This window comes from Trichosurus vulpecula, chromosome 6 (assembly GCF_011100635.1).
Source record: "Trichosurus vulpecula isolate mTriVul1 chromosome 6, mTriVul1.pri, whole genome shotgun sequence".
Lineage (NCBI taxonomy): Eukaryota > Metazoa > Chordata > Mammalia > Diprotodontia > Phalangeridae > Trichosurus > Trichosurus vulpecula.
Genome location: NC_050578.1, coordinates 95,723,783 through 95,750,999, shown reverse-complemented (window position 1 = coordinate 95,750,999; position 27,217 = coordinate 95,723,783). Strand labels below are relative to the sequence as shown.

The 27,217-nt window shown below is 36.8% G+C and overlaps 1 protein-coding gene across 1 annotated transcript in view; it reads right to left on the bottom strand.

Moving 5' to 3' along the window:
• Nucleotides 1–6,083: 6,083 nt before the first annotated feature.
• The window catches only part of PDGFC (platelet derived growth factor C), a 243,130-nt gene continuing 221,996 nt past the window's right edge, over nt 6,084–27,217 (bottom strand). Inside the window, exons 4-6 of the mRNA XM_036762213.1 lie at nt 16,889–17,096; nt 11,496–11,713; nt 6,084–7,679 (exon numbers count right to left, since the gene is read on the bottom strand). Coding sequence (XP_036618108.1) covers nt 7,563–7,679; nt 11,496–11,713; nt 16,889–17,096 — 543 coding nt within the window. The 3' untranslated portion in view covers nt 6,084–7,562. The remainder of the gene's footprint in view (nt 7,680–11,495; nt 11,714–16,888; nt 17,097–27,217) is intronic.

Sequence of the window (27,217 nt, the reverse complement as noted above, 5' to 3'; positions counted from 1 at the left end):
GACATAAGGGACCACCCAGTCCAAGCCCTACGTGAAAGGAATCTTACCTAAGTTACTATCCAGGCTCTCCTTGAAGATCTCACTCCCTTCATAATTAGCCCATTTTATGGATAGTTCTAATGGTCAATGCAATTTCTACCTGTCCTTTGGAGCCAAATGGAGCGAATAGACGCCCTCTTTTGTATACAGCTTTTTAAAGTATTTGACAACTATCACATATAGCCCAAGTCTTCTCTTCTTCAGGCTAAAATTCCAGTTGTTTTATTTATTTTGTTTTGTGCTTTTCAGACCATCCTTAAATAGCACAAATGTGATGTCCTGACTATCCTGGTTGCTGGGCTCTAAACATTCTAACTTATCCATATCTGACTTATCCTAACCCATGCTATCCAGAACTAAACAAAATATTCCAAGTATAGTCTGACCAGGGCAGAACACAGAGGAGCTATAACCTCCTTGCTGTTGGAAGCTATGCATCTCTAAATCAACCCAAGTCACATTGGCTTTTTTTGACTGTCATATCACAATACTGGCTAGAGTCAGCATATGGTCCACTAAAATCTCTAGATCGTTTTAGTACAATTATTGTCTTCTGCCATAATACTTTTGCCATATTGTACTTGAAAAAGTTGATTTTTTAATCCATGTGAAAGACTTTTCATTTAACTTGACTGAATTCCATATTATTAGATGAAATCCAAAGCTCTAGCTTTCCATGATTTTTATCATCATCGTTGTCATCATCATCATCATCATCCATCAATTTTTATGATGATGATTTTGTCTCTCTGATGCAGTGTGTTTCCTGTTCCTCTTAACACTGTCAACAGCAGATTTGATAAGCATATTATCTATGCTTTTATCTCTCTCTGTATGCTTGTAATTTTTTTTAACATAGTTCCAAATTGCTCTTTAGAATGTCAGTACCAACAATAATACATTAGTGTGCCCTTTCCCCCATAGTTCTTTCAATGTTTGTCATTTTCCTTTGCATTAAACTTGGCCAATGTGATAGATGAGGCAGAACCCCAGTATTGTTTTAATTTGCATTTTCTTGAATATTAGTATTTTGGAGCATTTTTTTCATAAAACTATAAATGACTTGAAATTCTTCCCTTGAGAACTGCCTATGCATTTCCTTTAGCCATTATAATTTGGACAGAATAAGAATCTTATTCTTAAAAATTTGAATCAGTTCCTTGTCTATTTTGGAGCTGAGGTTTTTATCATAGAAATTCACTGCAAAAATTATTTCCTAGTTAACTGGTTTCCTTCTAATATTAGCTGCATTAGATTTGTTTGCAGAAAGCCATTTTTACTTTTATGTGATAAAAATTGTTAATTTTGTTTTTTTGCAATCCTTTCGATCCTTTATTATTGGGACTCTGCTCATTCTACCTCTGAGACCTTTGAAATATACCTCCCATTATCTTGGGTAGATCATGACTATTTTAAAAGGGTGACAAGGATAGCATTATTTCTACCATATTCTATGAGGATTGGCTAAAGGAACTGGTGATGTTTAAATTCAACAAAGGAAACTTAGAGATAGGAGGCATAACTGTCTTCAAGCATTTTAAAGGCTGTTGTGTGGAAGAAGGTTAAGCTAGTTTTGCCAGGCCTCAGAGAATGGAACCAGCAGCACTAAAAATGTTGCTGAGAGGCAGATTAATCTTGGCATAGGGGAGAAAGCCTAACATTTAGAGATATCTAAAAGTAGAAATAGTGGTTTCTCCATTAGCAATCTTCTGTTGATAGCTATATTCTTGTTTATGTAAGCGTTGAACAAGACAATCCTAGAGTCCTTTTGGAATCTGGGATTCTTCAAGTCTGCCTAGGAACCTCTACCATCAGGTTCTACTCAGCTAGGACCCACTCAGGACTACAGGAAGCATTATTGTATCATGTGTCTCTATCTGGACTTCAGACACAAGACCCTAAATTGCCCAGGCCCAGGGATGACCTATGTAGTAGCTAAGGGCGTGATCCAAGTGTTGGAATCTTCTGAGTGTTCTTCATCAGTTGATAACTTGTAATGAGGTTACAGAGCACTTGCCTAGTATGAAGCACGTCCTTGAGGATCCATTCATCAGCTACTGCTTGAAACTTAATACTCCCTTCAATCTCAGGTGCCCAGTATTTAGACAGAGCACCCACTATAAATGTTCCCAAAGACAATAGATGCAATTATCCTGAGACCTATGAGGTTGGTGGCCTCAATCAATTGAGATAAACAAACCCTCACTCTTACTCCCCTATTTCCACTGACTGTCTCTCTCCAGACAGTTGAACTTTCTTCTCCTACTCCCTCTTCTCTCTGTTTAGCCCCATCCAGCTCAGTACCAGCCCTCTCCAGCCCCTTAACATCCCCTCTGCCTTCCCATTTTATTAGCCCTTTAGAATCTCTTTTCTTCATCACTTCATTCTAGATTTCTTCGGGAATTTCTATATTTTATCCCTTGAAGAGTCCTGGCTCTCTGGTTGACATCTCTGGCTACTTATACCGCCCCCCCACAAGGGTTGGTCCCTTCTTCTCTGATGCCTTGTCACATCCTGCTTGCTCCCCACTACCATTTCCCAACCTTCCTGTTATTACAATTGCTCTGAAATGTCTTTTCCAAACTTTAGAACTCTGACCAATAAACCCACCTCCTAAGGTATAATGGACCAAAGATGCAGAAATGATAAGCACTGTCTTTTAGTTTTTTGGCATGACCAAAATGGGAATTTGTTTTGTTTGATTATACGTATTTGTTTCAGTGGGTTTTGTTTTTCTTTCTTTTTTCCCTATTGAGGAAAGAGGAGGGGAAGGCAGAGAAAATGTATTAATAGAAAAAAATATTTAGAAATCTCTTCTCCTTTGAGGGTTTACTCCATCACTTTATATCATCCTGTCCAGAAGCTCTTCATAAAACACCTTCCAAGGCACTCTCTTTTCTTAAGGAGATCATTATCTAATAGCCATCCTGTCCCCTGCACTTATACATGAGAACCTCTGCAATCCTGAGGTTTTCCAAAAACCTCTGGCCTCCCAATCCCACCATTTGATTTGCCATCACTTAACTATTTCACTTTAGATATCCACAGGGGTGGTCATTCCTCAGATCTTGCCAACACCCCAAACTATGATACTTACAAGACTCCAAACTCTGAAATTCTCTGTTCATAACCGTGTCTCTATTCTTCATGCTTACTCATCCATCTCTTTAGAGAACTTCAGGCCTCTTCCTCTTTCTGTTTTCCTAGTACATTCCCCTCTTTCCTGGACTCATCAATCTTACTTTAGGTTTTTTTTTTCAGTTTTTTTGCTTTTAGTACTTCTAACCAATTCAATACACTGGTTGCCATATTTGAATACTTCTCTTCTTAACTAACATGTATGTCTTCACCAGGCTCAACTATGAATAATCTCTATTATCAATCTTTTCTACTCCAACACCTATTAAAAGTAAGTTATACAAACAAAGGAAATATTTCCATTGCAAAATCAGGTTATTTAATCTCAAGTTGGCTCTCATTGCTATATAATATTTTAAAAATCCTTCTGATTGACTCTACATATTGTTCCTTTCAGCAACTGTTCCAGATCTCTTCCATCAAGCCCCTTTAACCACAGATATTCCATCTCAGAAGACGAAATTGATTCTAAGAACTTATTTCCCTCAACCCATACCACAAAAAAAACTCCATTTTTTTTTTTTTACCAATCTTTCCCTCCTTTATTTGTTGGAATAAATGTCCCTTCTTCCTCAAGAGTTCAATTCCTCTCATCATGCCCTTGATCTAATTCCATCCAGTTTCCCATAGTTAAGAGCCCCATCATCACTTATTCTCATCTTCCCAACCATTATAAACAGGTCCAAGTCTCCCTGATCCTAAAAGTCAATAAACAAAAATAAAACAAACAATACAGGCACATTTAAAAAAAAAACTTTTTTAACACAATCCTAAACCCCTCCAGTTATTGTATTACATCACAGCCAAACTTTTATAATGACCAGTCAATAGAATGCCAAGCCTAGAGTTGGGAAGACCTGATTTGGCCTCACATGCTTATGGCACCCTATGATTTATGGTATAGAATGCATACTTCTGAGCCTTGGACTTAAAACTCACTTCAATATTGGTTTCAACTTACCTTTATAGATTTTTTTTTCCATTCATATCCTTTCTGCTCCAATTCAGTTAGTCTTTTTTTGCTCTTCTCAGAACTTGGCATTCTACTTTCCATAAATTATATTCATATGAGATTTCCCTGAAGTATATAATATAGACTCCTTCCTCCTCACTTTGGCCTCTCAGAATCTTTAACATACTTCAAGGCTCAATTCAGGTATTTTTTTCCTCCAAGAAACTTTTGCTAGACCCACCCCAATTAGGTAATGTTTCCTTGCTCAGTTACTTTATATTTATCTGGATCTATGTTATATCTCTTAATATAATCTAAGTTTCTTGAATTCAGGGCTTGTTTCATTTTTGTCTTTGGGTCTCTGGCACTTAGGAATGTGCCTTGTACATGGTAGGCTCTTGATGCGTGCTTGGTGATTTCCTACTAAATTTCAGGTCTGATTGTGTGACTCCCCTCTCCACTCAGTAGACTCTGGGGATTCCTTATAACTTCCTGAATCAAATATAAAACCTGTCATTTAGCTTGTAAAGCCCCTCACAATCTGGCTCTTTCAAGGTTTATACTTTACTCTCCTCTATGTCTTAATGACACTGTGCTTTGGATTCTTCACACTCAGAGTCATTTCAATGGCTGTTCCCTATGCCTGGAATGTTCTTCCTCCTCACCAAATCTTCCTTGCTTCCCTAGTCTCTTTAAAGACTAAAGTGAAATCCCACTTTCTAAAAAAGGCCTTTCTGGGTCCTCCCCACTCTTAGTGATTTGGTCTCTGAGACAGCTTTCAAATGAAATGGTTCATTTCTTAGGTATAAATAGTTGTTTGCATATTGTCTCCTCCATAAGAATGTGAGCTCCCTGGGGACAAAGACTATGTTTTTCCCTATCTTTTTATTTCCAGCACTTAGCGCAGTACATTGAACATAATAAGCACTTAACAGGTGCTTGTTTGTTGAGCAGATTGAGCTTAATAGGTCCTTCTTAATATAACTTGAGGTATCACACTATACAATATGATATATAATAAAAGTAATCACATTATCTTAGTATCAGCAATTAGCACAGACAAATTATTTGGGGTAGCTTGCCAAAGAGCTACAAATGAGAGAAAGCACCAACCAGTTTTACTAATAAAAATAGTTCACATTTATGAAGAACTTAACAATTTACATGGTTATTGTAAAAGGAAGTAAAAAATAGGACCTAGAAAGAGTTGATTCCAGGGAGGTCAGGTCTGTAGGGATGGAGGATGAGTCCCATGACAGCCAGAAACATCATTTCTACAAATATATATGATGATAATATGTGCTGGAGAAAACTTCACCTATTTCACAATTCTGCTTAGTGCTATATACAACCTACCTATTTATAGGAATGAATTCCAGAATCCATATTTCAAATGGATTAATCTCCACAATTCATCCTAACCACCTTTAGTATCTGGAAAAATAAATAAGGAGTCAAAGGTAACAATTTCTCTAGCTACCCACATGGTTTCACAACAAATACCACTTCTGTAAATGTTTCCAGAAATCATCCCTTTTTGGCTTTTAAAATTTGTTCCCAATTCTCATCAGCATCATCTCCAATAGAAAATCCAGTTGAAAATAACTTTTCACAATCAGTAGATGAAACAGCAAAATCCAAATTAGGGAGCTTTACCTATTGGAACACTTCAACTTATTTGCCTCAGTTTCCTCATCTGTAAAATGAACTAGAGAAGAAAACAGCGAATTGCTCCAGGATGTTTGCCAAAACAAACAAACAAAAAAGAAACAAATGGAGTCACAGAAAGTGAGATACAGCTGAAAAATGCCTGAACACCATCTATTGGATAATTCATGTGAACTGTACTTTTTCCCAGACAAATACTGGTGGTGGTATTGTTTTTTTAAAGCCATTTTGAGACACTTTTCTTTTTCTGATTTTCAGGAGATATAGCTTTGCACACACACGTTTCTCCCCAAACTATCCTTATTCCTTTATTTGGTGATTCATTACATTCTGCAAATCCAAATACTCACAAAATGAACTAGGTACAATGTTAAGCATTTTACAAGCAAAATACTTTACTGTTTTCTTTTCAATTGCCAAAGGGAGTTGTAAGTGAATTATTTAAACAACATACTGTACAAAAGAAAACATCCTTGGATTTTATAAAAAGTATATGGAACAGAGTTTGAAATCTTCCAATGACCACATTGTTCCCAAGATGCCATTTGTGTGAAACAAGATTTGTGCCTAGCATACTTTGCCAGGAAGTTGTTGTTTAGTTTCCTCACGAAACTTTACATTCTCTAGTTCTTGAGGGGAAATTGGGGGAGAATGGACTACACAGCCCATTTTATTCAGGAAAGGAATAACAATGAAATGGGTTTGAACAACTACCTCCAAATAGGCGTTGTTTTTGTTTTCCTTTTTTTTTCCTAGCACTTCTACTATGAGAGAATTGGAAAATTACAGGTTTGATCCACTTTTAAAATTCCACTCTGGACTTGAAAATTCAAGCATCTCAAAGAGATCACATCATAGCACGCTGTTTTAGTCAGAGTGACCATATCTTTGTTCCTCTGGCTATATCATCTCTGGTTTAAAATCTTATCAAGCTAAAAAATAGTTGATCTAGTTTGTAATAAAAAAGAATATTAAATACCTTTGGTAAAAATAGATATATTTAACAAGATTAGAAAAGCAAATAGTTATACTGTCAAAAAGAGTATAAAAATGTACACAATAAAACAAATAAACCAATTCAAAGGTCATAGTAAGGATAAGGCCACTGTTCTTAAAGTTTGTCTCTTCCAAATCATGTGCTGTCCAATCTTCTCTTCCAAATGGTAGGAAGTTTAGTAATCAGTAGGGAAAAATCCAGTCTTTTCTATCAGCATCAAACAAATTAAGTTTAATCCACAATAGGAAAGTTCATTTAAAGACCAAGTTTTTAAAACATAGAACATGCTGATTTAGATAGCTGAGGACAGAAAAAAAAATATTCCAGATGTTGTGACCTTTAGGCCAGGCATGTGGAGTTCTAGATTTAAGGCAGCCAGCAGGGTTAGGTCTTCATACATGCACACAGGTGTTCTATTCTAATTTTAACCCATGTAATGACAAGACAACTTAAATATAAGACAGAGATAGCTCAGTAGATACATAGTATCGATGTAACTAGCTAGCTACCTACAGTATTTAAATTTTCCAATGATTGGTGGCATTTTCCTGTCCTTTGATTCGGTCTTCTCACATCAGAGCTGTTGCACAACTCATGGTCGCTGTTTGGTGTCTCTTCTTGAAAACACATTTTAAGTCCTGAAGATGGAAGGTTCCCAAAGCAAACAACTGAGATTAGAGATGGAGAGAATGCACAAGCCCCATTAATAGAATCGGCCATTGATTGAATGTGCTCTGGGGGAAAAAAAAGGCAGCATGTTTCATTACATTATCCTTCCGTGTTCCCTTTGCACACACAGTCACACTCTTCATGATGTTCCAGGAGCACGTCTGTCAGTGATTTATGCAGTCCCCTTACACCAATCCTTGGCTTCAACTGAAGTACCTGAAAGAAGATAATTTAAGTTAAACTTTAAAATAAATCAACAAGCATACTAGCTATAAGTGAGGTTAAGCTTCATTTATTCAGCAAATATCAGTAAACATTTATTAAGTACCTACTATGTGCCAGGCACTGTGCTACTCATTATTATTAACTTTTTTTGGCTTAAACATCAAGTCATCAATCTTTGTGAAGCTCACTGAAATATACAGCATAGACATCAGTTTCAGCAAAAGCTAGCTTCATTGCAGCTGTATGTGATTTTGAAAGAGTATGTTACCTGATTTAAGGATTTAGTATTAAAATGGCACTAGTTGCAGTAGGAAACTGGAACAAAAAATTCGCCAACAATGATAGTCTGATAATAACAAGACCATCTCTATCAGATAAAATAATATGGACTTTCCGTTGCTGTGTGTGTGTGTGTGTGTGTGTGTGTGTGTGTGTGTGTGTGTATGTATGTGTGTATGGGTGTGTGAGAGAAAGTGGGGGGGGGAAGAGGGAGAGGGAGGGAGAGAAGGAAGAGGAGGAGGAGGTATTGGGGAGGGAGAATTATTGTAATTAATTGTGGAAAAAGGAGTTTGAGGTTTAATTTCTTCACTTTTGACTCCATAATAGCAAGAACCATAAAAAATAGACTGGTCATTTTAATCCATAAGTAATTTAGTAATAATAATAATACACAACAAAACCAGTTTTACCTAAATGCTTCCAATCCATTCATTTTATATGTTTCAGGATATCAACTGAGTTAGCAGGAAGCACATCTTGTTCACGTTCTGGACAAAGTTTCATACTCTGGGACAACTCCATAAATATGAAAAGGAAGATTGCTTCACTGTTCCCTTGGGTGTCCAGATCTGAGAACTATACACAGCAGCTTCCAGAAGCTACTGTTTCTGGAAACTTGCACCATCACAGGACAGCACGTGCTTCATCTTGTGACACTTTGCACTTCAGAGCTAAATCTGAGGCAAATTCAGAGAAAGGGTGCCTCATGAAGAGCCTGTGTCCAGTTTATGGCCTGGAGAAAAGCCAGCCCCAGTCTGAGGTTTTGAAATGGACAAACAGACATTATTTCTCACTTCCAGTTTCCAATCAGAGCCAGAAGTGGAAATGCTCATAAAACTAAGTCCCAACTTCAATGAGAACTTATTTTGGCATGCCAGAATTTCTTATACTGGCTCTTAAAGTTAAATTCAAGTTCTGAGTTATAAGCATCCCCAGATACTAATAATTTGTGTAAACAGACTGAAGCCAACCTTACTCATAGCCTAGAATTTATTGAGTGGCTTTTATTTTGATCACAAAACGGAATCACCTTTAAAATTACTATTAGAGGTTAAAGCATTATGCTTCAGTTCAGTTATAAAGGAAATATTCTATAGTGGGAAGAACACCAGACTAGATATTCAGACACCAGAGCTGTTATCTGATCTTGCTTTCCCCACTGACTACTAGTAGGCTTAAAATGTCTTTAATCTGATTCTTAGAAGCCAAAGTCATCCTATATACCCCTGATACAAAGCAAGCTACTCAACCCACCTGAAGGACCACTTCAGGAAGATGTAATATCAGTGCAATGTCCAGCCTGCCCTTCCCTACCCCAAGGGCCAAAGCTACCAACTCTGCCTTATCCATAAATAGAGAAGATGGATGCTTCCCAGAAACTCCTGGCTGGTTTACTCTATAACCTTCAAACAACTCCATACTTTCAAAGGTTCACAGAGATATAAGACGATAGGTATAAAGTAGAGAGGACTCAGAGTCCACCTAGTCTATCCTCCTTATGATGGTTAACTAATGAGGAAACTAAGGCCTGAAGAGATTAAGTTATCTGCCCAAGGTCACATTGGGTAATAAGTAACAGAGATGAGATTAGAAATCAGATCCTTCAACTCAGAAGTTGGGACTCTTTCCACTTCACTCTTTTCCAAATGCCTCCCCCTCTGCCCAGTTTATCCTTGATTCCAATTCCTTGATCTCCACCACACAAAGCAAAAACCCATTCTAGCCGAAAAATTTGCCTTCTTCCCAAAACTCCTTTCAGTCATCTCAGTCCTCCCCATCCAGAGTCCCTACATCCTTCTCCCCTCTCCCTCCTATTGCATCCTCCTCTTCCATCAACAAATCCTGACCTTTTCCTTCTATATCCCTATCGCTTCCTAGAACTAATAGAAATAGGGCTCTCTTGTGAAAACTCCATATTCTTCACCACCTTTTCCTACTCTGGCTACTTCTTCTCTCAGGGTCGATAACTCCTGCCTGCCTCTGCCCTATGTCATAACTTTTTAAGATCTGCATCATTTTATTGATGATAAAACTGAGACTCAGAGAAGTAACAAGCAACTGTACCACACAGTGAATTTTTAAAAATTGTGTTCCTCCAGTAGGATGGATTAGGATAAAAGGGAAAGAAGATTTTAACAGATATATTGGTTCAATAAGTACTGCCTCGTAGGATCATGAACTCTCTGTCCCTGAGTCTCCAACAAGAGGCTGAAGGACTATTTATCAAGTAAATAGACCATTCCTTGCCTCATTTCTTACCTAGCCTTAATCACTGAATGGTCATTGCCTCAGCCAAACTGAGACCTGTTAAAGGTTTGCTTAAAAAGGCCAAGGTCTCCCACTACATTCAGGGCCATCTCGAATCATCCTGATCTATATCTTGCCATTGGACGCAGATGACTTTAGAGGAGAAAGTGAGACTGGTGACTTTGCAAAGCACTCTCTAAGCTAAATCCAATTCACTTGCACGTCATGGCATCACTTCCCTAATGTCATGGTCCTCTTCCAGAATGAAGGACAAACAACAACAAAAAATAACGATATGTGTATGTGTGTGTATATTTATATGTTATAAAATATATATATATATGTATGCACACATATACACATATGTATATATGTGTATATATCTTAATCTGTGGCTATTTACAATAATCTATCTATATTTCTATGACTATCTATACATCTACATCTATTTCTACGGCTAGGTCCTGATTAGTGTAGCTACATGGGCAGCTAGATGACACACTGGATAAAGCACCAGCTCTGGAGCAAGGAAGACTTGAATTCAAATCCAGACTGATATACTTATTATTTAAGTGATCATGCGCATATCGCTTAACCTCTGTTTGCCTCAGTTTCCTTATCCACAAAATGATGATAATAATAGCATCTATCTCCCAAGACTGTTATGATGATCAAATGGAATATTAAGATTAGATAACTTAACACAGTGCCTGCCACAAAGTAAGTGCTACATAAATGTTAGCTAGTAGTAGTAGTAATGCTGGAGCCAAATGCCATATTTTTCTTCATTATAACTTCAAATCACAAATTCAAATACTCAGGGCTACTCCATGGAACACATTATTCAGACTACTTAAGATCTCACTGTATTCTTTTCTCAATGTGTTAATAAGTGTGAAAGATTCTTTCAAGAGTACTGAAAGTAATTTTCACTGGGGACTTTGGGGTGTGGAGAATCTCACCGATTATCAAAAATGTTCTTTAAATTTAGGGAGTGGAAGATTGTGGAGTCACTAAGGGACTTTCATAAAACACAAGCACATATACATACACACATATACACAAACAAAAAAACAAACTTTGCTAATGTGAAAAGATTGAAAGCAAGTAACGCTTCCATGTACTGCATTTTAATCTTGTTCCTCCTTCCCAAAACAAAACTTACAGAATTAATTTTAGAATTCAATAGTTATCCTAATTTGTGTTTTAATGTCTTGTTGTTGTGTAGAAAACACACAAAATATTTCAAAAGAAAAGTTGAAAAGACAGTTGTGAACCCACCTCATGGTATTTTTTAGTGACTTTGCTTGGGATGCACTGACATTCATTACAATTGTGTTGACAGCAGGCACAATTTCCACCACAGCGCTTTACCAGGAGGCAGCCAGGCCAGAAAATGGTATCAGTTCTCTTGAGTTCCTCCCTTAGGGACACGGAGAAGTTTCGAGGAGTGCAGCTGTAAAGTCTTACCTCCTCTTTTAAGAGGTTCAGATCCACCACTGGAGGGTATAAAAGAAACCATAAATATATAAATGTTCATGCTTTGATTCTGAATGGGCTTCACTGCTTTCCTTTCATCAGAAAGCTAGTTATTTCATGAACAATATCTCTAACAAAGTCCCTCCTTATTGTAGCTTTATTTCAAGGCTCTATGGTTCACAAGTCCATTTTGCCATTAACAAAGCTTCATTATAACTGAGTAACCAATAAAGAGATACCATTGTGCAATATGAAAAGGAGAGCCAACAAAACATTTGAGAGCTATAAATAGGAATCTTTATAGAGAAAAAGAGGGCTACACCTTTTAACCCCACTGAAATAGAGACTAGGAGAGCTTGGGGCAAGGGCAGACTTATGTAAAATGATAAACACTTTGATAAAAAAACACTGTGACCTTTAAAGTGGATTACTGACATGCCTGTAATTAATGAACAATTTATGGAAATTAAGCAAATGAAAATTTTGAAAGAACTTTTTTGGAAATACAAGCTATAGAACATAAAGGAAATCGGGAACATAATTTCAAGACATTTGAGGGATTTGAATGGAAGTGATACAGACTAGAACTTTTAGATAAGTGACACAGTCTAGAACTGATAGAAAAACCAAAGTTTCTCAAATTTGAATCTGACTTTTTCAGACCTCTATTCTTTTTTCAGGGACAAAAGGAATGTCTAATTGATTACCATTGTATCTATTCTTTTAGTCAGTTGGTTAACAAAATTGTTCTTTATTCCTTAAAAGAACCCATACTTATGAAGACCAAACAAAATAGCCTTTCATCAGACTGTCAGTAAATTTTGAAAGAACTATTGTCCTTCACTGCCAAAAACTCCTATTGCGTCAGTACAATTTTAGTGAATTATATCAACCACACAAACATAGCAGTGAATATATGCTATCCATGTGGTATATGGTATATATGTATATGTGTGCATGTTATAGACATGCTGGTCTATAACATACATATGTTTACATATATACAAATATATGTACATGTTAAAATAATTATCACTCCTAAATGATGAAAATGTTTTCAAGTTCTAGCTGTTAGTCCACTTATTCTTGCCAATATTAGATACACCCCAATTCGAATACAATTAAAAACCTTTGGAATATGGTAAGTGATCCGTTCATGTGGTCTAAGAATCTATATGCAAAAAATAACTGAATTATTATCATTAAATGTTATATTATAGATACACTGAAAACACAATTTGAAGAAAAAAGAGACATAAGTAAATGATGGGTGATTTGTATGGTTAATGAATACTTTTTCTGAATGTGTATCTTCATATAAACTGATTTTGAAATTTCACTTAGGTCTTAGATGAAGATAAAAGAAAAGAGAAAGAGTTGACCTTATGTCTCTATTATAATTTCATAAATGATCAAGTAGCATCTACCATGTTGAAAGGGGCCAACTGAACTCCTAAAATTTTTCCTTAAAATACATTGAATTGCATGCCCTGTTGAGTTAGCAAATAGAGCAGGCACAGGCTAGCAAAGAGTTAGTAAGGACTTCTGGCCCTGTTGACCATTTTGGTCCAGTTATCCTGAATTTGCTTTGTTAAAAAAAAAAAAAAAGATAAGAAAGCAAAAACAAAAACAAACTTATGGCTGTATCTTAAATGTAAAGGCTGATTTTCATTTAGAAAATCTCCTTTGTGAGGAAAATTCAAGTTTTAAAGATTTAAAGACAACTAGACTTCTTCTTTGGACTATGGTATGCCAAATTTAGTAGTATGATGTGCTAAGTGAGTTAATTGACTTTAGTTACATGGAATATTTAGCCATCATGATGTGAGAGAACGGTGAGGTGCTTGGACCAATAAAGGAGAACTCTTCCACAATACATACAATTACATTTAATGCCCCATTTTAAAGTCACTTAACTATATTCCAAAGGTTTTTCCTTGTATTCAAATTGGGCCATATCTACTATTGGCAGAAATAAGTGGGCTAACAACTAGAACTTGAAAACACTTTTATTATTTGTAGGGAGGAGCTATAATTATTTTATAGGTATACATATACAGACATATACATATATAAATCATAAGCTCTCTTTCATTCTTATCACTATATTTAATTTTGTCCATGTAAATCTGGCTGTGAGAATCTAGACTGAAGACTCCCATTTGAAGAGGGAAAAAGAAAGCCCTGAAGCAAAACTTGTCCAATGCTTATTTAAAAACCATACTTCTTTGGAGTGTGAATGAAGCTCTTAGCTTTCAAAGGACATTCATCTATCTCAACTGGATTTAAACACACTATATCATGAAAGTAGAAAAAATGACTGTATATGTTCACTTTAAAATGTTTACTTAACCACAATAAAAGGTTAGATAGATTTCCCAAGTGAGCTAAGTTACGGTACCTGCTACAATGTGAAAATTTAAACATACTTTCAACTTAGCTTCCACTCATTTATCATGTTTGACACAAAAGTCAAAAGCCCTTTTTAAGTACTAGCTAAGGCTTACTCGGAAAATATGCTGTGTTTTCTTGCAGTAGCAAGGTATGAATGAAAACCACTGAACCAGAGGAAGGAGGGTAGAGAAAAGGAACAGACAAATGGCAATGTAGGAACCTACTGCTTTAATATAGAACCATGGTTTTAAAAAAAAGTTTATTTCATCCTTGAAATCTCTGCTGTTATCATTTCTGAGTCTTCAAATTTATAGGATTTGATAATAATTTGTAAACAGAACAATCTCAACCTCTATGCAAAAGAATATTTTATTTATTCAGCAATAGATTTTTTTTTAACTCAAAGAGAACAGTCAGTGTCAGCTTTATGGAATGGAAGAGAACTGAACATTTCCTTCAGAAAAAAGAATCACTGAGTTAAAACAATACCTTCAGACTATCTAGGAAATGAAGAAAGAGAAATTTCTAGGAAATATGTACAGACATATTTGATCCATGTATTACATATATATGTATTTAATATATATGTGTGTGTGTATGTATGTATATTTATATATTTATTTAAATATGTTTATTTAAATATATATTTGTTTACATATTATGCATACACACATGTCCATTTCTCTAAGAATATGTGATCTTGGCCATACCACTACTAAGAACATGGATGGAAATAAAGAAACTTTCATTATATATATAAAAACCTCACACTGAGAAGATGAAAAAGAGTTGTCAGATCATTCACGCTTACTTCCAGGGATTTATATTATTTTCTGACCAGAATAAGTAGACACTGAGAAAAAAGTAGAAATTTCTGGTGTTTGTGCTATCAAAATTGATTTCTGACTATTTAATATTTAATTCTTTAATTCCAATTCACTAAAAATCATAGATATCAGTTTAGTATATAGCATGTTCTCAGACTCTTTAATATAAAGGCTACATTTAGAAATATTCTATTTTTCCCATTGTTCATTCTATTCAGACTACTGGTATACATACTGAGCTCTAGGCTATTATATTACACTCTCAGTAATGCAATCTGAGGGTGGTCCTTTTAAGATGAATGTGGTAACACTATGATCTGTTTATTCAGTGGAAAAATCTATTTCAATGTCTAATTAGAAGCCTTTCAAAGGTCTCCTCTTAGCTCCTTTGTAGAAATGACTGTCAGAGAGGGAGCTGGGTTTGTCTATATAGATGTTATCCCACACCTGCATTTTAGTTTACGTAAGGTTCCAAAAATATACACTACTTTTATCACACCTACTGTATGCTGAAAATGTTAATGCTTTTGGCAAACTGCATAGTGCTTCAATGTGGAAAGTGCTAAATGAATATTTGAAAGCTCTGGTGCAGAGTTGGAAGCTCTTCACTTTAGCCTACCCTCTGGCCAAATCTTCAGCTAGCTACAGTGTGCATAGCTGCAGTAATAAAGACAGAGCTAGAAGGGAGGTTGGTGGGCTCTGATCCAGGGATCAGCTGTCAGAAAACAAAAACAAAACTAGACTTGAGTTAAGAACCATTTCATCCCCATCTCCTTCTGGCCGATTTAAAGGATAATCTACTTCAAATTTGCCAAAGTTGGGCTGTATTCATCCATGTTTCAGCTATGTTTGCAGATCTTCATTTTCTTGTTCTACAGTGGGAAGGAAGGGAAGTGTTGTCTATGTGCTATTCATCATCAGATCTTATAAATATGTAACAACTTTCAGCATCTGGATGAGATTTGCCTGGCTGTGTACTTGAACACCAATTTCAAATACCAGAAAAAAGGAAACCATGCCTCTTGGCTTAAACAAAGTTTTCTAGTTGGGCAAGTCTGAACATGGTTTGTTGAGGTTATAACTCACTGATCCAAATAAACTCCAACTGTCAATGCAGCATAGGACAGGAATGTGGTTGCTTTATAGCAGGGTTTAGATGAACTGTCCAGGTACAATTTGCTCATGCAAATAACTCAGATAAACAAAAAAACTGTGCCTCTCACATGAATGGTTCTGACCACTATTCATTCTCTGGGGTTACTCTATGTGCCTTTCTGAAAGACTCAGTGATGACAATAGTCAGAAATCATTTTTGATAATGTAAACACCAGATATTCCTACTTTTTTCTCATTCTCATTCTGTTCAGTAAATGATATAAATCCTTGGAAATAATGAATGATTTGACAACTCTTTTTCATCTCCTTCTCAGTGTGAGGTTATATATAGAAAAAAAGACTATCATCCCTGGTGCTAATATTCTCTGAAGGAGATAGCTTTTGTTATTACTAGCTTTATATTCATGCATGGCCTCAGTAGCAATTTTATTGAGAGACTACTTCTGTTCATTTTTATTAATTTTTGGATTCCAATTATCTAAGCTTAAGAAACAGCAATAATTACAAACTTAACCTGATCCCCTGCTTAAGTGATCTAGAACATGAAGTTCTAGTTTTTCTTCCCCTCTCTCCAGGTCCAGCTTATGACTGCCAGGGATTCCTCTAACCCTCTGCAGCACAAGTTAGTCCTAGAATATGATTTCTGAATAACTAGGGCTTTTAAGAGAATAGAATAGGAGGAGTCATCTGAGTCCAACTTCCAAAGGAAAGGAGATGGTAGTCAGGCACTAAAGCAAACATATCATCTTTACTCTAATCTCTGAGTTATTTTAAGTACTTCTTTTTCATATTCATTCCTTAGAGCTAGAGCAGTGATTAGGAAACATATGAGGCTTGATATGTAATAAGAGAGGTTACCTCGGGATTTTCGTCCAAGAACATAAGCTTTTCCAAGGAGTTGCCATGTTGGCCTGTATAAGTCTTCCAGGTCCAGTTGCCATCTGTCGGGTTCCAGGTAGCGAATCAGTTCTTCCAAGGTACCGAAGGCAGCGATAGCATTGTTAAGCAAGTCTAGTGGCAATGCTGAGGGGGGTAACACTGAAGGACTTAGAGCTTCTGTGTGGTGCTGAAAAGGAAACAAACCATTCATTAACTCTTCCCAGTAATTCGATATTGTAACACCTATTCTTTTGCATTTGTACTCAAACTGAAAGAGTAAGTATTGGTAAGTGACACTAATGAGAAATCAGCTGTAATGTTTTTGAAAGATTTGAGTTGATCCTTAATTCTCCTCTTCGATGGTGTTAATGACCACAGCAATAATGATGATATTTACCTAACACTTAACAATTTCCTAAGTGTTTTCCTTGCAATATCTCTAATGTAAGTGTCGTACAATAATGTAGTTCCTTTTTGCAGATGAATAAGCAGTCCAATTCAGAGATATCAAGTCATTTGCCCACAGATGAACTGCCAGCTAGTATAGGAGCTGGGATTTGAACCCAGTCCTCCTGACTCAAAATCTTGCACTTTTTCTATACCACCATGCTGCCCAGGATCATAAACTTTAATCTTCACAAACTAAGGCAGATGGGGATAGTTGATGTTCAAATGGAAAACACAAAACTTTCCAGTTCTCAACTGTGGATAAGTAAAGGTCATGGAGTAATAAAAGCATCCTAGGCTTTTGAATAGGGGTTACTTTTTCATTTCCATGAAGGTATTAGCTCATCCAATAGGCAGTGGAGTACCTTGGTGGAATGAGAATTCTGCCAATAAAGTGATTAAGGTGGAAAGGTAGTTAAGGAGAGGGATAAGTTGGAATGTAAAGTTTTGATATCTACTAAAACTTCCCAATCTGTTCATTCTAATTAGGCACTCTAAATTAGCATATCACAAGTAGTTATTCAGCTCCTCCTTGAAGATCATTTGTAGATAAAAAAAACTAAGGTCTACAGGGTCCAGAGTCTAGTGCACTACCAAGGTCTACTAAGGTCCAGGGCCACATAGCAAATCATTTTTAGAGTTAGGACTCTAATCCATTCCTACTCCATGCCTCCTTCCACTGAAACTCTTCCAGCTGGTACCTACGAAAGTCCAAATGCTGCTACAGCATTTCTCAAAATTGCTCTCCCTTAATGGCATTCACCAAACTATGATTTAGAGCTGAAAGCGCCCTTGGAGCTTGCACAGTCCAACTCCCACCTGCAGTCAAGATTTCACTTTATGACTATAGGCTTGACAATGTTAACTATAGAAACGCATAGTAGCTAGAAAAGAGAACTGCCCATCCTTTCATTTCTTGCAAAGTCAAAGCAGTTTTTATAAAATACTACAACCCTGTTACCTCAGTTAGAATTAGACTTACTGACTTCCTTCACATATTAAACCATTTGACAAAGTCCCAGAAAAAAAGCTGGAAAGACAAGGCTTAGCCAGGTTTTTGTATTATCTAGAGAATCAACCAAACAGCCATTTACAAAAAAAAAAAAAAAATCTCCACCACAATGTTTACTTTTAAAGATTCAAGAACTAGAAATGTAATTTAAACCTACTGAATTCTATTAGCATACTTGTTTCCAAGTAGAAATCTTTGGGCATCATTGCTAATAATTATCAAGTTTATAGGTATATGCATTAATAGAATTAAAGAAATTTAGATCTGAAAGAAAACTACTTTGGTTCCAGTACTGTATTTTGCCAGCGACTGCCCTCATACTTTATCAGACATTATAAATTTAGAGCAACACAAATACAGTAGCTAAACTAGAATTAAAATTGATATCATTTACATTCATTAACTATTCTCCAAGGCACAATGCTATTTGGGCAATCTGAAATACACTGCTCTGCCTATGCCAGTCCTCCACTCAAGAACTTTTGGTGGCTCTCCACTGCCTGTTGAATAAGTTATCAACTTCTGATCCTGGCATTCTAAGACCTCTACAGGGAGGCTCCAAACTTTCTTTCCACCTCTATCTCATACCATTCCCTTGCTTGTTACTCTTATGTTTCAATCCAACTAGATTACTCTTCACAACTCATTTTTGTTTTACCATCTTCTACCTTTGTATTTTTCCCTCCCCATATTTAGAATGGACTTTCCCATCTCTTGGAGTCCCATTTTTGCTGTCAGGACCCAGTTCATGACATTAAGCATGATGTTTTCCTATCTCAGCTAGACTAGATGTTTTCTTGTGCTGAGAATATTTCTTAACAGCACTTTCCCACAACTTTTCCTTTGAACTTAAAATGTGCTCTTTTATCACAGATGCTTATGTATAAACTACCTCCTCCCAGACCCTATCCCAATCTAGGTTAAGAGATGATAAGAACAGGTTCTATGTCATATCTTTCTTTATATTTCTAATGTCTAGCATAATATTTTGAATGAAATAGGTTTTTTTGATGGTTATTTTGTCATTGACTTATTTTTTTCATAAAAAATATATGTTTATACATTTAAAAATATTATTCTGAGAAGGGGCCTATAAGCTTAACCAGACTATCAAAGGGGCCCATGACACACACAAAGGTTAAAGTACCCCTTAAAAAGAGCAACATTTTAAAATAAAATCTCATTCCTATAGAAAACTCCTTCTAAAGCAGTGTAAACTCTCAAATGAGACTGACCTCCAATGTGGTACAATTCGATATGAGGGGGAAGAGAAAAGTTCCTAGAAATATTTGACATTCAAGGATTCTTTTCCTTGTGTGTGCTCAGGCCTCAGGGCCTCAAGATAGCAGAAGTTCAATTGTTGGGATCCGGATGAATCATTTGGTATGTGTTACCACATTCAGGAAATGGTTCACTGACAGAAAAATCAAACACTTAAGATTTAAAAATCTACATATATGAATATTTCTAAACTATCTACCAAATAAATCAATTTTGTTGGAATTTCAGAATCAGTGCAGTGAGACCGGACATTGAAAACAGTTGAAACTATTAAAGGACATTCTCATGACTCCTTGCCCCACCCATTTAGAAGGAAGAATAAGCTGGTTCCTTTTGTAAGTTCTTCTTTTCTAAGAAGGGAAAATACCAAAGCAAAGGAGAAAGGGAGTGGAAAGAAAGGAAATACAAAGAAATGTCTACCCTTATTTCTTTTGCTTTCCTTCCTCTAACAAAATGTCATTGATCAGTGATGCCTCATGAGTTTCCTAGAATCCTTTTCCCCCTTCTCCTGTTCCTCTCCTAGAACATTGCAACTTGGTGCATTTTTGTTTTTAAAACATTGAATGTGTTACCATGCATTATTAGTTAGCTAATTAGATCTAGAAGTGTGTCAACACTTAGATTTACTACCCTTACCAAGCTGTGTTTCAATTTTCATTATTATGACTATTTCCATTTTGAAGATCATCAAAATATTCATTATCATTTGATTGTCCCAAGAATGAAACAATTTCACATTATATAATAATAGAATTCACAGTAATAAGCACATTTCAAGATTTAATTTCTCAGCTTAGTGCTATGTTATTCAAGTTGCTCCTTAATATCAGTCATTACTATTCAGGAAAAAATACCATACTGTTCTCTCCAACACATACAAACTCTGAAGGTCTATTCATTCCCACTTTATGATTCTACAAAAAAGAAGGTGGATAGATCATAGGAGTATCTATGAAGAGGTTTTGTACAGAGAGGCAATATGATGTGTTTTGAAAGAATACAGAATCTAGAGGCAGAGGACTCCAGGCCAAATCCTGACTCTTATCTGTTTGAAAAAAGACTTAAACTCTCTATTCAACAATTTCCTCACCTGTAAAATAGGGGATTAGAATGATCTATGAAGTCCTTTCCAGTTTTAAAGCCTATGATCACAGATAGATAGATAGATAGACAGACAGACAGATAGATAGATAGATAGATATAGAGTCTGATCACGTGGAATAGAAAGTTAAAACTTGTACCTTTTTATTTTTCTTCTTAACAAGATCCACCTAGAGGAGCATTAGGGGACAACAGAAAGAGTACTGACTGTGAATTAAGAGCCTAGGCAAGTGTGTTCAACCAGGCCAATAACTGTGTGACCATGGGGCAGTCATTGAACCTTTCTGGTCCTCAGTTTTTTGTCTCTTCCCTATCTGTATCCCCTCATCTGCAAAATGGTAGAGAGGGGAGTGGGAAGGCTGTGAATGAGGAAGGCCCAATGCTAAATTGCATATAAATCTCATGCTTATACATTTTGAATACTTTCTTCAAGAAAAGAATCAGCAGGCACGGACATGGAAAGCACCAAATAACATCACAGAATGAAATTGATTATATCTGAACAGACAGGAAAAGGCTGATTACTGATATGGGAATCATTCCTGAATTATCGGTCTGATTATAGTCAGATGACTGACTTGTTTGAGCTAAAATCAAAATTAATATAAAGCTACAAGAAGAATATAGTGAGGAAAACAATATATGATGTGTATTTGAAACAATTCAATCTTGAACCACTTAAAGAAATTATTGACGATGAAAAATAGTTAATGGATGGTAGAAAAGACAGCGGGCAGCTGGATGGTGCAGGGGATAGAGTGTCAGGTCTGGAGTCAGAAAGACTCATCTTTGTGAGTTCAAATCCAGCCTCAGACACTTACTAGCTCTGTGACCCTCGGCAAGTTACTTAACCCTGTTTGACTCAGCTTCCTCATCTATAAAATGAACTAGAGAAGGAAATGGCAAACCACTACAGTATCTTTGCCAAGAAAACCCCAAATGGGGTCACAAAAAGTTGGACACAGCTGAGAAAATGACTGAACAACAAGACTAAGAAAGAACAACCTGCTACACCAATAGCAGCAGTTCTGTACAAAAGTTTAACTGATGTAAATTAATTTAAATAACAAGACTGAAAGAGTCTAAGCCAACTCTTTACACACTTGCCAAGTAAAAGTTCATAGAAGCCAAAAACAATATGACTTTAGAATATAAACTCTTTTGTGATATCCGATGAAGGAGTTGGAAGATCATGTGCATTAGTGTCTCATAAAACAGAGAGAAGCCCTGGATGAAAAAAGAAAGTTCGATGAGAGACTTAACTAATTGATCATGAGAGCATTTAAAATGGAAGGGAAAGAGGACAACAAATAAAGCTTTAAAAGGGAGAAAATATCTGCAAACAGTTTTGTCACAAACTGTTATCCTTCCTCAAGAATAATGGAACTGCTGCATTTCAGTTTTAATATCACACGGACTAAAAGAGAAAAGAGAATTGAAACTAAAGAGCTCAAAGATGAGGAAAATAGTCAGATTAGACCACGTATACATAGAAGAGACGACACAATCGTAAGGGCATTGAGGTATCTACCCACAAGGCATCTAAAGAAGAAGAAACCAAAGGGGTAGAAAAGTTCCCAGGCCTTGATCAATTGAAAACACTAACAACAACTCACAAAACACTGCTAACTACTAATCTGTACAGGGATTGCTGATATAAAGCTTTTATGATATTCATCTCAGCACATATTATTAACAGCATCTTTGGTGAGAGTATTCTTCGTAGATAACTTGTTTTTGCAACTGACATTCAAGTTGACCACATCTTTATCATCACACAATTTACTAAAAGATATAGAGAATACAAGAATCTATTCAACTTTTATTCACTATTTTTTAAAGCACATTTGATTCAGTAGAACAAAATTCCTCCTATGAGTCCTAATTCCAAATTCTCTCCTTTCCATATCCCCACATCATTCAAGATTCCTTGAAAGCCACAATAGAGATAACCCTGTTCAACAACCTCTCAGATAATAAACATCAGGTGAGTCATAAAATGCAGAGACTTATGTTCAACAAAGATGTCTGCCCAATGAAGGAGATCCAGCACACATTCCAAGCTGGACAGGGTTTCCGTGTGGATGGTGAGATCTTACAGATTCAAATAGCACAATGTCATCCACTTGCAAGTAGATGTTTCAAACCACAGAATTCTAAAGAGGCTCCTGGTGGTGATCCATAAGGGACAGAATTGGGGATGTCAGCTACCCACATTGTATCATAGAATGAATGAACAACCTAGGAAGCCTGTCTATCCATATGCACACATGGGAGAGAGAGTACACAAATAGAAAAAGTCTTAGGCCCAGAATTAATTAGGAGCATATTTCAGGCTGGGTTGCCTTCAGGAAACTAGAAAACTGTTTTAATGATCCCAAGCTTCTCCAAGAAACAAAGTTCCATAGTTTTATTTTTTTTTAATTTATTTATTTTCAGTTTTCAACATTCATTTCAGCAAGATTTTGAATTCCAAATTTTCTCCCCATCTCTCCCCTCCCCTCCCCCCAGGACAGTGGGCATTCTTATTACCCCTTCCTCCAATCAGCCCTCCCTTCTATTACCCCACCCTCCTCTCTTATCTTCTTCCCTTCTATTTTCCTGTAGAGCAAGAGAGATTTCTATACCCCATTGCCTATATCTTATTTCCCAGTTGCATGTAAAAATAATTTTTAACATTCATTTTTAAAGCTTTGAGTTCCACATTCTCTCCCTTCCTCCCTCCCACCCTCACTGAGCAATTAAGCAATTTGATATAGGTTACACATGTGTAGTCATGCAAAACACTTCCATTACAGTCATGTTGTGAAAGATTAACTATATTGCCCTCTATCCTGTCCTGCCCTCCATTTATTCTATTATCTCCTTTGACCTGTCCCTCCACAAAAGGGTTTGCTTCTGCCATCCTTCCTATTATCCTGTAGAGTAAGAAAGATTTCCATACCCAACTGAGTGTATATGTCATTCCCTCTTTAAGCCAAATCCAATGAGAGTCTCACTTATTCCCTCTCACCTCCCCCCTTCTCCTCTTTCTTGCCTCTTTTATGTGAGATGATTTACTATATTCTACCTCTCCCTTTCTCTTCCAGTATATTCCTCTCAACATTTAATTTTATTTTTTAGGTATTATCCCTTCATATTGAGCTCAGCCTGCGTCCTTTGACTATAAATGCACACACATGCACACGCACATATGCTAATATGTGTGTGTGTATATATATATATGCATATCTACATACACACACATACATGCATCCATATATACACATACATATATATACATATGTGTATATGTATTCCCTCTAACTACCCTAATACTGAGAAATACTCTTGAGTTAGAAATATCATCTTTCCATGCAGAAATGTAAACAGTTCAACTTTAATAAGTCCCTTATGGCTTCTCTTTCCTGTTTAACTTTTCATGTCTCTCTTGATTGTTGTATTTGAAAGTCAAAGTTTTTATTCAGCTCTGGTCTTTTCAACAAGAATGCTTAGAAGTCCTCTACTTCATTGAAATTCCATTTTTCCCTGAAATATTGTAACAACAATATGGCTTGCCACTGCTGTGGCTATGTAAGACCAACAACACCAGCTCAGAAAAAAGCTGCCAACATAGGTTCTTTGAAGTGCTTTTCTAAGGAAAGCAACCTTAAGGGGTTAACAATCTCACTTTAATCAAATATTCATATATCATTCACTTAGTTCAGGGGGAAAAGTCAGCACCCTGAACTTCAGAGCAAATACACACAGAAATTACAAGCATACATTATAAATAGAGCAAATAATAAAAACCAGTAGATGGTTTCTAGTTTTCTGTCCAACATCTCAGTACATAGTTACCAGGGAAGCATCAACATCTGAATTTTCAAGTGGGGAGGGTGGGGCACTTAACAACAGCTGCCCAGACTCTCATCTAATCAAATCACACAACACTCTTCCAGTGACTGGGAGCCCAAAGCAAAATGCTAACCTCTGAGTTTATATACCCTTCTTAGGGCCAGAAGGCTTCACACCTAATCAGCAAAAGGGTATGGGCCTGGGGCTTAGCAACTAGCAAGACTTAATCAAAGGCACTTGATTACTTTAGCATTCTAAAAGAGAAAACAGTAAAAAATAGAGTCCCACCTTAATTACCAATACAAATATCATATTCAGTTTTGCTGGGTAGGTGATTCTTGGTTTTAATCCTACCTCCTTTGACCTCTGGAATATCATATTCCAAGCCCTCTGATCTTTCAGTGTAGAAGCTGCTAGATCTTGTGTTACACACTGATTGTGTTTCCACAAAACTCAAATTGTTTCTTTCTGGCTGCTTGAAGTATTTTCTCCTTGACCTGGCTCTGAAATTTGGCGACAATATTCCTACGAGTTTTCTTTTTGGGATCTTTTTCAAGAGGCAATCAGTGGATTCTTTCAATTTCTATTTTACCCTCTGGTTCTAGAATATCAGAACAGTTTTCCTTAATAATTTTGTGAAAGATGATGTCTAGGCTCTTTTTTGATAATGGCTTTCAGGTAGTCTAATAATTTTTAAATTTCTTCTCCAGGATCTATTTTACAGGTCAGTGGTTTTTCCAATGAGATATTTCACATTGTCTTCTATTTTTTTTATTCTTTTGGTTCTGTTTAATAATTTATTGATTTATCGTAAAGTCATTAGCTTTCATTTGCTCCATTCTAATTTTTAAGGAATTATTTTCTTTAGGGAGCTTTGGGACCTCCTTTTCCATTTGGCTAATTCTGCTTCATTGGCTTTTTGGCCGTCTTTTGTCATTTGGATTAGTCTATTTTTAAAGGTGTTCTTTTCTTTAGCATTTTTTGAGGTCTCTTTTAGCAAGCTGTTGACTTGTTTTTCATGATTTTCTTGCATTGCTGTCATTTCTCTTCCCAATTTTTCCTCTACTTCTCTTACTTGATTTTCAAAATCCTTTCTGAGCTCTTCCATGGTCTGAGACCATTTCATATTTTTGTTGGAGGCTTTGGATGTAGGAGCCTTCACCTTGTTGTCTTCCTCTGGCTGTATGCCTTGATCTTCCTCATCACTAAGAATGTAAGAAAATACCTTTTCACCAAGAAAATAACCTTCTATAGTCTTATTTTTCTCCCCTGTTTGCTCATTTTCCCAGCCAGTTATTTGACCTCTGAACTCTTTGTTAGGTGGAGGATATACTGCCCCAAGCTTCAGGGGTTTTATGCTGCTTTCAGCTGTTTTCAGAGATATCTCTAGGGATCTATAAATTCTCAGTTCCTCAAAAGTGGTATGATCAAAGGAGCGATGTCCACTCCTCTCCTGGCCTGCACTCTGGTCTGTGAGCAACCACAAGGATTCTTTTTTGCCCTGGAACTGTGAGGAGGACTCCTTCTCCACAGCTGCCACCAGCTCTGCCACACTAGGGCTCCTCCTCACCCCAGGACCGCTACCCAGGACTGTGACCCAGATCAGCCATTGGATTCCCCCACTGTCTGTAGGCCGAGAGCTCCAGAAGCAGCTGCAGCAGCCCCCATGCTGGGGCTGGAACTAGGGATGGAGTCCAACCACATTCCCCTCTCACCCAGGTGAGAGACCTTTCACACTGGCCTTTGAAGCTGTCTTTGTCATTTGTGGGTTGAGAACTCTGGAAACCAAGGCAGCTGCCAGAGAGGCCTGCTCCAGTCCTATCTATGCCAGCATGGCCCAGGTGAGGCTGTGCTCCGCTCTGAGCCCAGTGCAACAGACCCTTCCTGTCGGCCTTCCAGATTTTCTTGGGCTAGAAATCTGCTTTTGAGGGGTTTGAGGGGAGAACTCAAACAGGTCCCTGCTTCTACCCCGCCATCTTGGCTCTGTCCCACAAAGTTCAATAGTTTTAATATCACTATGTGTTCTTACATGGCTGTGAGGCAAGGAACATAGCAATTTCTGAAGATTTGAAAATAAGCATCACATAGAGGGTAAGGAAGAGATGGACAGGAGATACGAACACATGCTACAACATGTAATAAAGAGAAAACTTGAAAGAAGAACAATAAGGGAAGATATTATCAAAGAAATGTGCTTGAGGCTAAAGAACTTCTTGTGGTTGCAATGGTACAGTAGAGAGATAAAATAGGACCTGGGTTTGCAAACTGGCTTTTCCACCACTGCACGTGTGACCAAGGACAAATCATTTCACCTCTGTACCTCTGAAAAAAGATGAGCTGGTCCCACTGCAAGGGTGAGAGATAACAGCTGGCTCAAAAACTCCACTGGTATCCAGGAAATGTTGGAGAAGATTTTCAGTATATTGGGTGGGCCCCTTGAGACTAACTTATGGGAGGACATTAGCAAGAGCCACATAAGATGGACAGGTATGCATTGTTGTTGTTGTTAAGGCATTCAGTTATGTTTGACTGTGACATCACGGACCATAGCATAACAGTATTGTTCATGGAGTTTTCTTGGCAAAGATATTGGAATGGTTTGCCATTTTCTTCACTAGCTCATCTTACAG